Source organism: Plecotus auritus (genome assembly GCF_963455305.1).
Source record: "Plecotus auritus genome assembly, chromosome: 8".
Lineage (NCBI taxonomy): Eukaryota > Metazoa > Chordata > Mammalia > Chiroptera > Vespertilionidae > Plecotus > Plecotus auritus.
Genome location: NC_137782.1, coordinates 2,034,641 through 2,051,801, shown reverse-complemented (window position 1 = coordinate 2,051,801; position 17,161 = coordinate 2,034,641). Strand labels below are relative to the sequence as shown.

The window sequence follows — 17,161 nt, the reverse complement described above, 5'->3', positions numbered from 1 at the left end:
CATTCAGAGCTCACGTATTTTCCTTCTCTACTTGAGTGTAAAAAACGCACGTTGATTGTAAGATTCTTACTAGATTTCCAATTGCTTGCCTCAGCTCCTACATTAACCCAAACAATCAGGGCCTTTAAAACCTCCATGAATAACCTGCTGCTGCTGCTGGCCCCTCGGAGCCGCGTGCAGCGATGTTAAGCAACAACAAATTTCATAGTTCAAGAGGCGCAGTTAAGGAAAAAGGTGGCTCAGGAAATCACTCTTTTAAGCACCAAGATCCTTAAAATTGCATGAAATCAGTCAAGTAACTATAGAAACCAATTTCTTCAGCTTCATATCACACGTCTCACACCTCGATTGTCTTTCTTATTGTCTGCTGTCAGATCCTTCATCAGAAATGTGAACGGGCTTGATGATTTATTCAGCAGGGAAAAGAATCTGTAGGTCAAGTGAAAAATTTCTCACACACACACACACACACACACACACACACACACTCGCGCGCGCGCACACACACCCCAGCTTCAACCTCAGGTACTTTCATTTCCTTCTGTTCTCTGCAGCTCTGGGGGCAACTCCAGTGAGATCCAATATTAAGGCTCAATTAAAATAAGCTCCAATTAGTGGAGCTTTTTTCTCTGGGGCTAGAAAAGTCAGGAAATGGATATTGGGAAATGTAAAAAGTCAGCTACTGAGAGGAGGCTGCAGACATAAATGAACTTATTTGTTGATTTCTACAGTTGCTATGCAGAGGCCTCTGGGAGTAAAAGCTTAACCAGTCTAAGCTATAAACGAAACCCCTGCAGCTAAACACGAACTGTGTGAAACAAGGGCTCCATTCCAGAACAGAAAACTGCTGGGCCTAGAAAATTAAAAGCCAGAGGCGCTTTCCATTTAAAACTAAATCCCAGGACCGCCTCCCAGCCAAAGAATTATAAGCAGTATCAGATTTACAAAACGAACAATTACCCTGGAAAAATGTAGCCTATTGTACGGCCCCAGATACTAAATCTCAGAAGTTACTTTTCCCCTAACCCCACACTGTTCCCTCCTGTGCTGCTGGGGCCCACAAAGGGCCCTTTCGGGCGGCCCACGCCTGGACGCAAAGGCTCAAGGAGAGCGAGCACACCCTCGCTGGCCTCGTTCGAAGCGCTGCCCTTGCCCTCGGCAGCTCCCGTCCTCCCAGGGCCTCGCACATGGCAAGCGCAGCCAAGGCGGCCCTGACTCCATGCCAGGGGAGAGCTGCCAGCCGCCCCCAACACAAAGGCAAACAAGGGAACTTGAAGTCCTACCTCCTTGGCTTTCTGCTTCAGTCTCAGCTGCTCTGGATCTTCTTTATTGACACGGCTCTATCAAAGGAAAAGAAAATTTAATAGAAATTACAAGCATCTAAACACCATAGCTGCCGTTAAATATTTAATAAATGACAATTTTCTCTTGTGATTGAAAACCTGAGCTCCAGGGGAAATGCCTCAGTCTAGTTCTGTGCACTCTCCCCCTCACCGCCCCCGCCCCCCGCGGCCCCCCCTATCGCCGGCGGCTGCTGCAGCTCCAGCCTGGAGCTCCGACCCAGCATGATGCTAACAATGTCAGGCAGGTTCAGTGGAGGCATGACGCTGCTCCTGCCAGGGCACGAAGAGCTAAAACACCATGGTATGGATGCAGGAAAAGAAAAGAAGGGTAACTGTTGGCTTAAAGGAATGAAAACAATCAACAATGGCTAATCTTTAGGTAAAACCATTTGGGGCGGGGGGAGGACTACTAAAATCAAGACCCTGACTAGCTTCAAACCAATTCTCTCTCTCTTAGAAAGTGTAATTTTTTAAAAAAATTAAGTAGAAGCTGGCCAGGGTCACCCAGTGGTTGAACATCCACCTATGAACCAGGAGGTCATGGTTTGATCCCCAGTCAGGGCACATGCCTGGGTTTCGGGCTTGATCCCCAGTAGGGGGTGTGCAGGAGGCAGCCAATCAATGATTCTCTCTCATCACTGATGTTTCTCTCTCTCTCCCTTCCTCTCTGAAATCAATAAAAATATATATTTTTTAAAAGCGCAATGTGGAACATCATGCAGCAGAAGAGTAAGTTAGGAACACAGTACAGGCCTAGTGCTGTCTCATTGAACATAGTTTACCACTGGCCAGCCTCCAAATTCCCACAGGAGAAAAAAAAAAAAAAAGATCCAGAGAGGGAGGAACACCGAACAGACCGTCAAACCTCAGAGGGAAGGTGGGGGGGGGGGGGGGGGGGCGGGGGGAGAGAAAGAGGTAAGAGATCAACCAAAGGACTTGTATGCATGCATATTAGCATAACCCACGGACACTGGGGCAGTGGGGGCTTGTCCTGGGGGTGGGAGTGGCCAGGGAGGGGTCAATGGGGGAAAAAGGAGACATATAATACTGTAAACAAAAATAAAATAAAAATAAAAAAGAATCTTGGTAAAGGAGATGAGCATTCTTTATATAGTTCTGGCAACTTTTTGGTGAGCATGATATAAATTTTTAAAAAGAATTGTTTCTGAAAAGTGATTCCAATGTAGTTAGGGTACTCTAAAAGGGGTGGCTGCCAAGAAGGCTAGGAACTAAAACTCAGGTGTTTAAAATCCAAAACAAAACTAGTGTCCATTGGGGGGTGAGGGCATGTATGGGAGTGGGGTGGGGGTGGGGGGCAATGGTAAGATATGTACACATATAATACCTTAATAAAAATTTGAAAAAAAAAAAAAAAAAAAACTAGTGTCCAACTCTGAGGCTATGCACGAAGGCCCAGCGCTGGAAGGAACGGTGGGGCAACAGACGCAAGCTGCAGCGGGCTGAGCTCCCCTCCCCGGCACCAGCAGTCCAGGCGAATGTTAAACAAGGGAAGAGGAAATAATAGCTTCACCTGTTCTCTCTTTCACTCCCTCTCTAACCCATTTCTGGAATCATACGTTTTGTTCCATAAAATCCTAATTACTCTTAATGTTACCCACACCCTGCCTGTCTACCTTCCCGATTTTCCTCTCTCACCTTCAACGTGCTGGGCATAGATCAATCACACAGCTAAGAACACCATGAGAACGGTGTAAGACACTTGTTGGGGTGATGCTGGCACACAGAAATGGAGAATGAGGTATCTCATTAAACTACATTGAATGAAAGCTACCGCACCCTTCCATCCTGGGTGTGAGACACTTTATCCCAAGAAATCCTTGAGAGAAGGCTGCAGCCCAGTAAAACCAAGACAGCCAGCCAAGGGCAAACCGTCCTGCCCTCCTGGCCAGCCATGCTCACTCGGGGCCTCACCTTGGCTGCCTTCAGTAACAGCTCCCTTTCTTCTAAATCCTTCCTCTGCTTCTCCAGCTGATCCAGCTTTTCGAGAAATTTGAGCTGTGACCTGGTATCACTAGCCAGGATGTAATTTTCACTTGTCTGGAAATAAAGAGAGTCTTATGATGGTCCTAGGCAACACATTCGCATTACGTCTTGTCACAAATCAGCTAACGGCAGGAACAGCAATACACAACAGGGCCGCTAATTTTTCAGAGGTAATGTTTTAATTTCTGTGAAACAAACGTAACGAAAAAAGAACTTTAATTACCCTTAAAATGTGAGAAATGATTAAGCATTTAAATTTTGAAGTTTTCCTAGTAAGCTTCATTGGGAAAGGGTGGGGGAATTAAGCCAAAAATGATCCTAACAAGAAGTAAAAAGCAACAGAGCGCAGCATTTAACTATAATCTAAATCTTTTTAGTTAAATTACTGTCTATCTGAGCAGACTTTAATATGATTAATTAAATCTCAGGCCTGTGAAGGATAAAAACAAAACAACTGCTTCACTGAAAAATGGACCAAAGATGGAAGTTATCACCCTTGTTTCCATCGATGGATTGCTCTAACCTTGTCAAGTGAATAGTTCCCACCAGACTAACAGCACGAGGTAAGACGGCGAACATTCCGATCATAAACCCTGTTCTGAGGGTTCCCTTAAGCCAAACACCTCCCACGGGCCTCATGCAGCCCCCCACGATATTTTTGTGGCCCAGCCAATGCAATGGGACCTAAGAAATGTTTTAATAAAAATTTAGTGAGAATTTTTACAATATCCTGTTATACATAATTATTAATAACGAACTACAACGTTCGCTAGTGACTGATTACTCTAATCGTGTTGCATTCATTTCCCTTACGCGCAGGCGCACCATTTCTCTCCACTAATACCCGCAGCGAATATTTTAGCAGCCGATGGTCACGTCATTAGTCTTGGACTGACTTATCTGATGTGCGCAACAGGAAATATTCCGCTTTCGGAGAACAAGAAAAATAGGTTTATTTGCATTATGCTTATTAATTTGTGCAGTTATTCAGTGTCTGGTAAGTTAATGTTCAAGATAAAGTATTTATTTTTATTAAAATGTTCTATTATTTTGTTAACAATTACTCATTTATTTTAGTCCTTTGTCTCTATCAAAATAAACCTACGTTTCTATGAAAATTGAAGCTTCCGTTTGCTTTTGTGGCCCACATAAATTTAAACCTTGTTTGACGCGTTTTGCCTTTGAGTTTGACATCCTTGCCTTAAGCTATGAACTTGGACAGACCTACAGTAAAAGAAATTAAATATCCTATATAATCCTATATAATCAAAGCCTAATATGCAAATTGTTCGACTGGGAGTTCGACCACTCGCTATGACTTGCGCTGACCACCAGTGGGCGGCGCGGAACATGGCAGGCGCTGGCGACACGGTACTGGCAGCAGGCAGCAGTGGAGGTGCTGCGGGCCCCAGTGGGCCCCAACGAGGGCAGGACCGCGGTGGGATGGCAGAGAAGGTGAGTGGGCAGCGCCAGGCCAAGGCGGTTGTGAGCGGGGGCCCGATCGCCCCACCAATAGCCCCACAGACAGCAACAAGCAGCAGTGGCGGGGGGTGGGGCAACCACCCGGCTCCCAGGCGCTGAGGGAGCCTGGCAGGAGGCTCCCCGACTGATCGCCCCGCAGGTGGGATGATGGAGCAGGTGAGGGGGCGGCACCAGGCCATGGCGGGGTGCCAGGCGGGCCTGCAGTGCTGTGAGGCTGGGGGCTGGGAGCCTGGGGCCTGATCCTCGGATGCCACCCCAAGGGACCCCACCCGTACACGAATTCATGCACCAGGCCTCTAGTACACTTTATAAATGAGAGCCATACCAGAAATATAATTATGCCCTAATTGATCCATAAAATGATAAAATCTACGTTGTTTCATCTATTCTGATGTTTCAGAGTATAAAACCATCTAAATACCTCGTTATTTTCTTTATCTGGTCCGACGACCTACCCGCCTCTCTGATGCATGGATGAGTGTGTATACTTGTGGTGGAGGGCAATTCCCATCCACATGAGTCACCCTGCCTCCCTTCGCCTAGTGATCCAGAAGTCAGGCTACAGGAGAGGGACCACAAGATTGTGTAATTGGAAACGTGGAATGTTTCTAAACACTCAGTCCAACAGCCAGGGTCTGGCTTGTAAACCATGGGTACAGCACCACTCCCATCTTTGTTTTACCCCACGCTCACGGTGATCCAGAGAACTGGGACTGAGAGATTTCCTATGTCCAAGGTTCTTTTCAAATTAAATTTTTATTGTTGGCATTTCACTAGATCACAGGAGTATAGCACAGTGCTAGCGAGCAAGGCTGCAGTAGTGCTACTCACTTTACTTCATGGACAATAACAAAAAGAACTCTCAAGTGCTTTCTAAGTTAAATAAAACCGATAGAATGTGGACTACATTATAGGTCAACCACAGAGACATAAACATAATAATCAGTGGTTTCTGAAATACTTCATCTTTACAATTTCTGTGTTCAGATATACTAGAGATAGTTTACTTTAAAAAGACAACAAGTAGTAAATTAAAAAGGGACAGAGACTTTCTAAACTTTAACCCAATCTCATTCCCATGCTGAGATTCCGCTTCTCTCCCCCGACTTTGATAAAGCCACCCCTGGCTTCATGAATGCATCCTTACTGTACTCTCCCACACACAAAACAAGTAAGTACATTCTCCTCTCCTACCGAGTCCCCAACCTTATTTCAACAACAGTACCCCAGTCTCATCCTGTTCCTTCCTGCCTACCCAGTGGCCTAACTGAAGATTTCGTGCACCCCTGGGTATGGCTTAGCAATAAAAATACGAGGACTTAGCCGAAACCGGTTTGGCTCAGTGGATAGAGTGTCAGCCTGCGGACTGAAGGGTCCCGGGTTCGATTCCGGTCAAGGGCATGTACCTTGGTTGTGGGCACATCCCCAGTGGGTGGTGTGCAGGAGGCAGCTGATCAATGTTTCTAGCTCTCTATCCCTCTCCCTTCCTCTCTGTAAAATATCAATAAAATATATTTAAAAAAAAAAAAATACGAGGACTTAGACCAGTGGTTCCCAATGTGGGCACATGCCCCACAGGGGGGCAGTTTGATTTTTAAGGGGGGCAATTCGAGAATGTGTTATTAACAGTGAATTTTTTGCATTTCTTATCATTCTAGGGGGGTCTCATTTACATTGTATAAATATATATTATGACATATGCATTTCAGTTCTCTACTATGTTTTGAAACTTTATTTGCTATTTTTTCATGTCACTTCATATTATTGTTTAAACAATTTCTTAGTGATGTCTTCCTCAGGACTTCAACTGTCCTTTCGTTCTTTTCTTTTTCTTTTTCATGGATTCCATGTTCTTTGGAAGCTTGTTTAGACCAAGTGAATGGCATTTTCAGCTTCCTCCATATGAACAGGAGTTCAATATTTGAATAATAAGAATTATATGTCACAAGGGGAGGGATCAGGATTTTAGAGATGCTTGGGGGGGGGGGGTGGGCATGGCTGAAAGAAGGCTGGGAACCCCTGACCTAGACAAATGGTAACATCGTCAGTGAATCCCAGCTCAGGAAAGACCGCAGTCCCTCCCTTTCACCTGGAACACTGAGCCCCTGACAGCCCGACAGCCACAGACAGGCAGGAGCCGTCATTCTTCTTCGTGGGAAAACACCTGGCAGACAGATCAAAAGCTTTGGACCTCATGTCACTTTCTACTGCTTTACTGAAACCTCAGTCTGTGGACTGTGACTGATTAGGGAATTATATCTAACCAGGTGCAAGATTATCAAAAGCAGATGGATTTGAAATGGGGGAGTGGGGAAATGGGATTTTGCTTTTAATAAAAGTAGCTCGCTTTTGTGAAATTCATGGAGTAAGGACATACAGAAGGCCAAGAGACATAGGAAAACGTGCTCAAAGTCACTAACCATCTGAGCGATGCAAATCAGAATGACCATGAGGTACCAGCTCACACCTGTCAGAATGGCTAGCACCAAATCAACAAACAAGTGCTGGCGAGGATGCGGACTGGTGAGCCACTGCGCAAAACAGCATGGAGTTTCCTGAAATATTTCTTTTTCGATAAATAATGATCTGCATTAGAGTAAATGAGTCTCCACCATATGCTAGCAAATTCTACTGTATGCTCTTTTCAAATAAAGATATGAAAAACGCTGTGCTGAAAAAAAAATCATGGAGTAAAATTTCCCACACTGTACAGGTAATAAAATATATCCTCTCAGGGATGGACTGACATACAAAGGCGGGGTCAATGCTCTGACACAAAGATTATTGCAACCAAAGCCTACAAAGTAAGTGTAATTGTTGAAAATATGTTTTTATTGATTTCAGAGAAAGGGAAAGAGATAGAAACATAGATGGGAGAGAAACATTGATCGATGGGCTGCCTCCTGCACGCCCCCTACTGGGGATCGAGCCCAGAACCCAGGCACGTGCCCGGACCGAGAATCGAACCGTGACCTCCTAGTGCAGTGGTCGGCAAACTCTTTAGTCAACATAGCAGCAAACCGCGGCTCGCCGACCCCTGTCCTAGTGCATGGGACGACGCTCAACCCCTGAGCCACCCCGCCAGGCCAAAATAATCTTGCAGTAGATCCAAATATAACTAAATGATTATCGTTTCTCTTTAAAGGAAAATGTGGCTGCCTTCCCATGTGTACAAATTCAGACAGGGGCACTGACTGTATTAAGGAGCGTGGAGAGAGGTGATGGGGGAAAATCAATCAGGACAGGCAGTGAGTGCACAGACAGAAAGCTACGAAGGTATTAGCTTTGCGCTAAGTTCTTCAGGGAGGTTCCAGATGGGGGAGATACTATTCATTTTGCAAAGGGTAACCAAACCCTTAGAACACCTGCTATTGACATACAACAGAAGAATTGCATCTGAAGGCTGTACACAATAGAGATCTGGAGACAACTCAGAATAGTGAGCTCTGCCTGGGAAATTCTATTCCATGCTAAACTGTACGTGTTACATTTTGTATAGAAACGGCCCATCGTAAACAAAAGTGCACGATGTATCTCTGAACCAACAGGGTGATGGAGGCAGGAATAGGGGAAAATCCAAGTTTGAAAAATTATGGCTCTAAATGTACACAGCCCTGGCTCAGTGGTTATGGCATCGGCCTGCCCACTGGAGGGTCACTGGGTTCTAATCAAGGTCAAGAGTAGAGTTGTGCCCTGACCGGTGTGGCTCAGTGGATAGAGCATCGGCCTGCAGACTGAAGGGTCCCAGGTTCGATTCCGGTCAAGGACATGTACCTTGGTTGCAGGCACTTCCCCAGTAGGAGGTGTGCAGGAGGCAGCTGATTGATGTTTCTCTCTCATCGATGTTTCTAACTTTCTAACTCTCTATCCCTATCCTGTCCTCTCTGTAAAAAATCAATAAAATATATTAAAAAAAAAAAAAGAGTAGGGTTGCAATTTCCATCCCAACCTCAGTTGGGGCTCATGCAAGAGGCAAACAATTGATGTCTCTCTCACACATGGATGTCTCTCTCGCCTCTCTTTCCTACTCCCCCCTCCCCTCCACTCCCTCCCACTCAAAAAAAAAAAAACAAAAAAAACCAACAACAAAAAAAAACAATCAATGGGAAAAATATCCTCACTTCTTGAGCAAGGATTTTTTAAAAAATATACACAAAAGCTCTGGCTGGTGTGGCTCAGTGGTTTTGGAGCATTGTCCCATAAACTGAAAGGTTGTGGGTTCTATTCCCAGTCAGGGTTCAGTCAGCGCATGTGCAGGAGGCAGCTGGTCAATGTTTCTCTTTCACATCGGTGTTCCTTTTCTTTCTCCCTTCCTCTTACTCTAAAATCAAACATATCCTCGGGTGAGGATGAAAAAGAAAACTGAAGTTGTAAAATACACACACACACACACACACACACACACCCACGGAATGAGAAGTACACAAGAAATAAATCAATTAAACAAACAAAAAAGGCAGTAACAGAGGAAATGAGACAGAAAATAGTGAAATAGCAGTTCTTCCTCGTCAGTAACTACTTTAAACGGAAATGGATTAAACTAGCCAATCAAAAAGTAGAGGCTGGCAGAATGGATAAAAAAACATAATCCAACTATATGTGTGTCTACAGGAGATTCACTTCAGATGAAGGCACATATAAAGGTTGAAAGTGAAAGATGAAAAAGATATTCCATGTGAAAAACAACCACAAGAAAACATGGGTATATTAATACCAGGCAAGATAGACTTTCAGTCAAAAATGGTTAAAAGCTACTACATATAGTGACAAAAGAGTCCATTCATCAAGAAAACATACACACCAGGACTCTTGCACTGAAGGGTCGTAGGTTCGATTCCGATCAAGGGCACATACCTGGATTGCAGGGTTGACCCCAGGTCCCAGTCGGGGTGCATACAGGAGACAACCAATTGGGGTGTGTGTGTGTGTGACTCTCTCTCCCCCTCTTTCCCTTATATAGTTCAATAATAATACCAGAATTCTTCAATTCATCACTTTGGATAATGGGTAGACTATCTAGACATAGATCAATAAGGAAATGGAGAACGGAACACAATAAACTGGATCTAGCAGACATACATAAACACTCCACCCAGCTACAGCAGAACATGTACTTTCCTCAAGGGCACATGGAACATTCTCCAAGACAGACCATAAGCTAGGCCACAAAACAAGTCTCAGTAAATTAAACTGATTAAATCACACCAAGAATCTTCTCTGACCACAATAAAATGAAGCTGGAAATCAAGAAGAGAAGGAAAATGGAAATTTCACAAAAATGTGGAAATTAAACAACAATCTCTAAAACACCTGTTAAAAATTGTCACTCTTAATCAACCAATGAATGAATCAAAGAAATCTCAAGGAAAATTAGAAAATAAAGAGGAATGAAAACAAAAACACAATGTCTCAAACTATTTATGCAGTAAAACAACTGCTCTGCGCAAAATTTATAGCAGTAAATGCCTGCATTTAAAAAGGAAAATCATATAGATCAGTAATCTGCTTTTACATCTTAAGGAACTAAAATAAAAATTAAAGTAGGGCCGAAACCGGTTTGGCTCAGTGGATAGAGCGTCAGCCTGCGGACTGAAGGGTCCCGGGTTCGATTCCGGTCAAGGGCATGTACCTTGGTTGCGGGCACATCCCCAGTGGGAGGTGTGCAGGAGGCAGCTGATCGATGTTTCTCTCTCATCGATGTTTCTAGCTCTCTATCCCTCTCCCTTCCTCTCTGTAAAATATCAATAAAATATATTTTAAAAAAAATTAAAGTAGGATCATTACTGATCTTACAGAAATAAAAAGGATGATAAGATAATACTATGAATAATTAATGCCCTAGAAGAAACAAAGTCTAGAAACATACCCAGGAAATACTGATATTGGGTTTTTTAAAGCTTTTTCTTCTTCTCATCACAGGTTTATAAGTCAGTCCAACAAATTCTGACAAAGATTTATAGAAGTGAGGACCTCAGCAACTATATAAATAGCCCTGCCAAGGTTCCAAATGAAGCAGAAAGGAGAGAAAATACGAGTCCTCCAGGGACGTGCCAGTGACCATGCTGCCCTGGCGTCCTTGGAACCCATGGCGCGGACAGCATCACATGACCATTCTAGCGAACTCAAACCCCGTGAGACTACCCACACCCCATGTGGTACAAAACCGCGGTATAAACAGTCCTTGGTACTGGGGGGAAGCTCCATCTCTATCGTTTTTCTTTTTCATCCCTCTCCTCTCTCCTCCAATACCACGATTCAGTAAACCAAGGGCTTTCATCTTGATGGTGGCAAGTGATTTGGTTCACACCATAGGGGCAGAAAGGCCATCCTTCCTGCAATGTTTCAGATATAAAGCAGTCCATCGGAGAATGAGTGGCACCAGTACGAGCACCGAGGCAATGATCTGACGGACTGAAGGAACAGGAGTGTGAGCAGAGCACAGACCGCTGAAGAACAGAGCTCCCCAGCGCTCCGTTCTCACACATCTCCTTCCCCATCACAAGCTTTCGAGGAGAAGCCACGGCAGAGCAGATGCGGATTTCAATTTACACTGGCACAGAAGCTTCGGATACCCTTTTAAACTCTATTTTAAATGTTGTTTGTCATGTAAGCGAATTAAGGAAGGCAAATTAGGAATGTGATTTTGATTTTCTTCCAACATAAAATATATCGCAATCATTTTCTTTAAAAATATACTTAGAGCCGAAACCGGTTTGGCTCAGTGGATAGAGCATCGGCCTGCGGACTGAAAGGTCCCGGGTTCGATTCCGGTCAAGGGCATGTACCTTGGTCGCAGGCACATCCTCAGTGGGAGGTGTGCAGGAGGCAGCTGATCGATGTTTCTCTCTCATCGATGTTTCTAGCTTTCTATCCCTCTCCCTTCCTTTCTGTGAAATATCAATAAAATATATTTTAAAAAAATATATATATACTTAGAATACAAATCCTTCCCCCAAACTATGACATGACAAAGAGGAGAGAAGACCCTCGACTTCTCGCGATTCCCTTTACCTTGTAGGCTGTCATTCGATGCCGAGCAATAGCTGTCAGCTTTTCCAGAAGGCCTCGCAGTCGCTCCTGTGTTGCATGGGAGATCAAATTCACGGCCTCAGAGCTCAGTTCCGTAATGTCATGCTTTTTACCTGTGCGTGCAAAGAAACCCAGGATGTGTTTGGGTGGAGGCTGATAATTGAAATAATTAGCACAGCAGGTATTCTGTTCCCCCTGGAAGTCAGACCCATTATGAATAAAGGTTTGGAGATTATGATTTTCCTGGTAAAGTCACAACTTCCAAGATCTTAGACATTATATTAATAAAACCTAGCCTGAAGCCTCAGAAAATATAGACATTGTTTCGCTTAGCCTCTAGGATCATTCTCCTTGCAAGGTCATTTATAGGGCAAAGTTAATAAGAACACAAATCAAGCCTAGCATTCGGGAGAAAAATGGTAACTGCAGAAGTCAGTGCTGTATTCTGTTCATTTTAGTAATGAAAAAAAAAATAGAAAATTACACTTAGTGCTATTTGACACTGCTAACAATTTCCGGCATTTCAATGAATTAGGGTTGTGAATTTCTGTTAATGCCTTGTCTACAGACACGCCAGTACTCCTTTTGGCCATTACCAATCATGCTGACATTCAAAAGGGGTTCCAAGTATCCCCATTGCATCCATCCGTTTGAATCCCTCCTCTTTCACCGCAGCTCCTTCAGTACTCTGAAACCAGACTTCCATTCTTCCTCTTACTAACTAGAGAGAAACTTTTAGGAAAACACACCCAAAGGCACAAGTTCATTTACAAGTCAACCTTATCACTATTTAAATAGTAATTCTCCAGCTTGGTGAAACCACCTATATCCACAGACCTAAATCTAAAGATATAGGTAATTAGGTAGTGGAATTTAAGTGAGCTTTTAATAGTGCTGCTGTGTTTGTTTTTTAATCCTCACCCGAGGGCATTTTTTCCCTCATTGATTTTTAGAGAGAATGGAAGGGAGGAGGGGAGAGAGAGAGAGAGAGAGAGAGAGAGAGAGAGAGAGAGAGAGAGAGAGAGAGAGAATCAACTGATTGCCTCCCGCACACGCCCCAACCTGGGCTGGGGATCAAGCCTGCAAGAGAGGTAGGACTCAAACCCGCCACCCTTCAGTCCTAGGGCAACACTCCAACCACTGAGCCAAACAGCCAGGGCTGCCGTGTTTGTTTTTAACATACGCCTATACACAGAAATTTTAAAACATTAATGTGATTTTGCACTCTATCTGAAGTATACTTATATACTCATCACAGTGTGAATGAGTACAGTAAAAACAAGCTTTAATTAAAAGCCAACAAATCTTAAATGCATTCTTTGACCTTATTCCATAACAAATGTTAAAGTTTAATTAAAAATGTGGACTACAGTAAACCAGAAGGAGGATTTAAAAATGACCCAGCAGGAGCACCAGAGGCCACGGATTCCGTCTGGAGGCGTCTCTGAGCTCGGCTGGGCACCATGGGCAGAGCTCACCCTCCCGAGTTACGGAAATGGAGGGACCTGAAGCTATCGTGGAAATTAAATGGCGGCAGACATGTCCAAGGAACAGTGCAGGGACTGGATCCCTGAATGAATCCTGTGATGGGTGAAGGTGTGGAGATGGCATGTGGTGGGCCAAGAACAACATTGGAGCGGTGGCAGTACGAGGAAACAGTGTCATCCGTCAGAAGCCTGGGAGCGAGTACAAAGAAGGGCGGTAAGGGGAGCCAGGGAGCTGGGGGGGAAGAGGAACATCTGTAATAATCTGAACAATAAAGATTAAAGAAAAAAGCACAGCTGTAGTCACCAGAGAAATCACCCATCACTGCTTCCACATTCCCTCTCCACAGCACCTGCTTTACCACAATATAACAGTCCTGTCCATTTTCACATTGAACTTTTGTTAAATAAACTTTTGTACTGATCAAAAAAAAAAAAAATTATCCAGCTTCTCCTAAGCCAAACCTTCAAAATGTACGTCTTTACTTTCTAACAAACTGAACTCATCACCGACTTGAGATTCAAGAGGGGAAGACACACCACAAAGTCAAATCTACTAAAAGCATCAGCATTGAGAGGTAGCAAGACCTTCTCCAGAAGGGACAGGACAACCTCAAAACTCCCCGTGATGAACGTTCCAGCCACACACAGGGAGACACAGGGAGACACAGGGGAGACACGCCAGTGCGTGCCTGAATTGAGACAATGAACATTGTTAAATATTTAGCTTGGAAGGGGATCTTTGAAATGCTTTTACATGTATTTACAAAACAGGTTAGTCATCCTACACAAAAGATCATATTTTTCAAATAGGAGAAATAAACAAGGCTGCATTTGTAAACCATTTCAGGATTTGGTGAACAATCAAATGTTTAAATATCTTCACTAAACCTATTTAAAAAATGACAAAGTTAATACGGTAAGAAAAATCCCCACTATGAAATAAAACACTTTGTTAAAGTCAACATAACTGGTTAGGAGAGCTGGTTGGTGCTTGCAAGCTTGCTATGCGACGTACAGATGTCTGTGCGAGTTAGTTTACTAATTACCAACAAGAGACAACACTGGCATGCTTCCTCTAACATATTTAAGTAGAAAAACCTTCCAAATTTTTTGGGGGTAAATTTATATTTTCTGTTACTAAGGAATGATCTTATAGTTTTTAACCTGTTCAGTAAAAAGAAAATTTTACTAGAAATGGAAAACATTCCCAAAAATAACATAACTCCATTCACTCTATGGTCATTTTTTTTTAAAGCTTAGGAAAGTTCAGAAGTAAGAAGTTTCGCAGTTTCTCATCCTGTTAAATGACAAGTTTGTGCTTCATCAAGAACTGAAAATACCAATAGCTGTCCCCAAATTTTTCCTTGAAAACAGGCTGCACACTGAATGTGGTCTCCATTTAGTTTGTGTATAAAACTGGATGGGACTACAATTGTGCCTATCGCTTACACACGGTCTAAGCTGCTTTTGTAATAACAGCAGAGGGGAGCAGCTGGACACAGACCCCAGGGCCCACAAAGTGGCAAATATTTATCATCTGGCCCTTACAGAAAACCATCGCCCATCCCTGTCCAAAAAGATTTTAAAAATGCTCTTTCAATGCTAAAAATTTTCCTATCATATAATCAAGGCTCAAATCAAGCTGGAAATAAAATATGAAAGAGGGGCAAGGAATTGACAAAATTATCTACTTAAATGCTACCAGAGCTTCAGATAATCACATGGCTACAAATCCCAGGAGTTCAAACCCCAGGAGATTCCCAAGCTGTCACAGGAAAGTGCAGTGCTTCGGCTGGTTCCAAAATTAACGAGCCGGCTCCTGTGCGGTACAGAATGCATATGGAAGGAATAAAACTCGGAGAGAGAGAGTGAAAAGAGAGAGAGAGGGAGAGAGAAGTCAAACGAAACACAAGCACACAGAAAACACACACAGTCAGCTCTTCCGAGCTCCCTCCTTCGGGCGGCTTGCACATGCCGGCTTTTCATGATAAAAGGAAGATGATATGTACCAACTTAAATCAGATAAAAAAGTAGCAATAGCATAGAGCAGGAGCTCAAACATTTGAGCATTTTGTACAGTAAAAGTAAATATGTGAGAGTGATGCACTTTGTAGTCCTTAAATACACCGTGGGGACATAAAAAATCAGAAACCTTCCTATTTCCGTTAGACCTTCATTCAGTATAAAATGCGGAGACCCCGGCTCAAGTGCACTCAGAGGCACTAGCACTGGCCCCAAACTGGATGCGGGTGAGGGAGAAGGAGACGGCGCTCCAGCAAGCCCCGGGGTCAGGACGCAAGAACAGGCCAGTCACCTGCACAATACCTCGCCGTCTGTCTCTTTCCCCAGCTAATCCGAGGGGCTGCCGTCTCTCACATGAACACAAGTTTGTCATCAAACTGCAGAAAAGCTGCTTCGCTGCAGAAAAAAAGCTATGTTGTCTTCCATTTCCTTTCACGTAATGTAGCCGCTGAACACCCTACTGGACCTAGAAAGACCCTAACCTTCTAATTTAGTTCTTTTACAGCAATGGAGGGTTTGAATTTCAGGGTTGAAGATAAGAAAAAGGGGGATTACTCTCAATAGCTATTTCTTCATTTCATAAACACAACCTTGTAACCTAAGTGTACACCTGCACATATATATGCCTAAAGGCCAACCAAGGAAGAAACAGGACAGAAAAAAGTTTATTATATGTATACTAGAAGCCAGGTGCACAGCTTTGTGCACCAGTGGGGTCACTCGGCCTGGCCTAGCCTGCGCCCTCTCATAATCCGGGACCCCTCAGGGTTTTGGCCCAATCCCCGCAGGTCACTGGGGGAACTCACCATACACCAGGCCTCTAGTCCTATCTAATAAACACCAGGCCTCTATCCTATCTAATAAAAGAGTAATATGCAAATTGACCATCACTCCAACACATAAGATGGCTGCCCCCATGTGGACAAAGATCCTGCCCCCATGTGGACACAGATGGCCGCCAGCAAGGGAGGGCAGTTGGGAGGGACCAGGCCTGCAAGGGAGGGCAGTTGGGGGCAATCAAGCCTGCAGGGGAGGGCAGTTAGGGATGACCAGGCCTTCAGGGGAGGGCAGTTAGGGGTGACCAGGCCGGCAGAGGAGGGAAGTTGGGGGCGACCAGGCCTGCAGGGAAGGGCAGTGGGGGGGACCAGGCCTTCAGGGGAGGGCAGTTAGGGGTGACCAGGCCTGCAAGGGAGGGCACTTAGTGTCAATCAGGCTGGCAGGGGAGCAGTTAGGCATCAATCAGGCTGGCAGGGGAGTGGTTAGGGGGTGATCAAGGCTGGCAGGCAGAAGCGGTTAGGGGCAATCAGGAAGGCAAGCAGGCGAGCAGTTGGGAGCCAGCAGTCCAGGTAGGATGGGGCCTAAACAGGCAGTCGGACATCCCTGAAGGGGTCCCAGATTGGAGAGGGTGCAGGCTGGGCTGAGGGACACCCCCCATGCACAAATTTCGTGCACGGGGCCTCTAGTATGCATATAAGATTGTTGGTTAACCTCTTCCCGCCCTCCCCCCTCCTTCCTTCCCTCTGAGATTCTTCAGTCTGTTTCATGTTTCCATGCCTGTGGTTTCCACTCCTGCGTTTAACATCTGCCCCCTGGTGGTCAGTGCGAGTCATAGCTACCAGACAGTCGGCTGGTTGCTTAGGCTTCTATATCTATAATAATAAAAGTAATAGCCGTGACCGGTGTGGTTCAGTGGATAGAGCGTCGGCCTGTGGACTGAAGGGTCCCAGGTTCGATTCCAGTCAAAGGCATGTACCTTGGTTGTGGGCACATCCCCAGTGGGGGGTGTGAAGGAGG

General features: G+C 44.5%; 1 protein-coding gene across 1 annotated transcript in view; it reads right to left on the bottom strand.

Annotated features, from left to right (window-relative positions):
• TAF4B (TATA-box binding protein associated factor 4b) overlaps positions 1-17,161 on the bottom strand; it is a 61,311-nt gene that overhangs the window by 19,378 nt on the left and 24,772 nt on the right. Inside the window, exons 11-13 of the mRNA XM_080684199.1 lie at positions 11,841-11,971; positions 3,276-3,401; positions 1,284-1,340 (exon numbers count right to left, since the gene is read on the bottom strand). Of these exons, the coding sequence (XP_080540325.1) occupies positions 1,284-1,340; positions 3,276-3,401; positions 11,841-11,971 (314 nt within the window). The remainder of the gene's footprint in view (positions 1-1,283; positions 1,341-3,275; positions 3,402-11,840; positions 11,972-17,161) is intronic.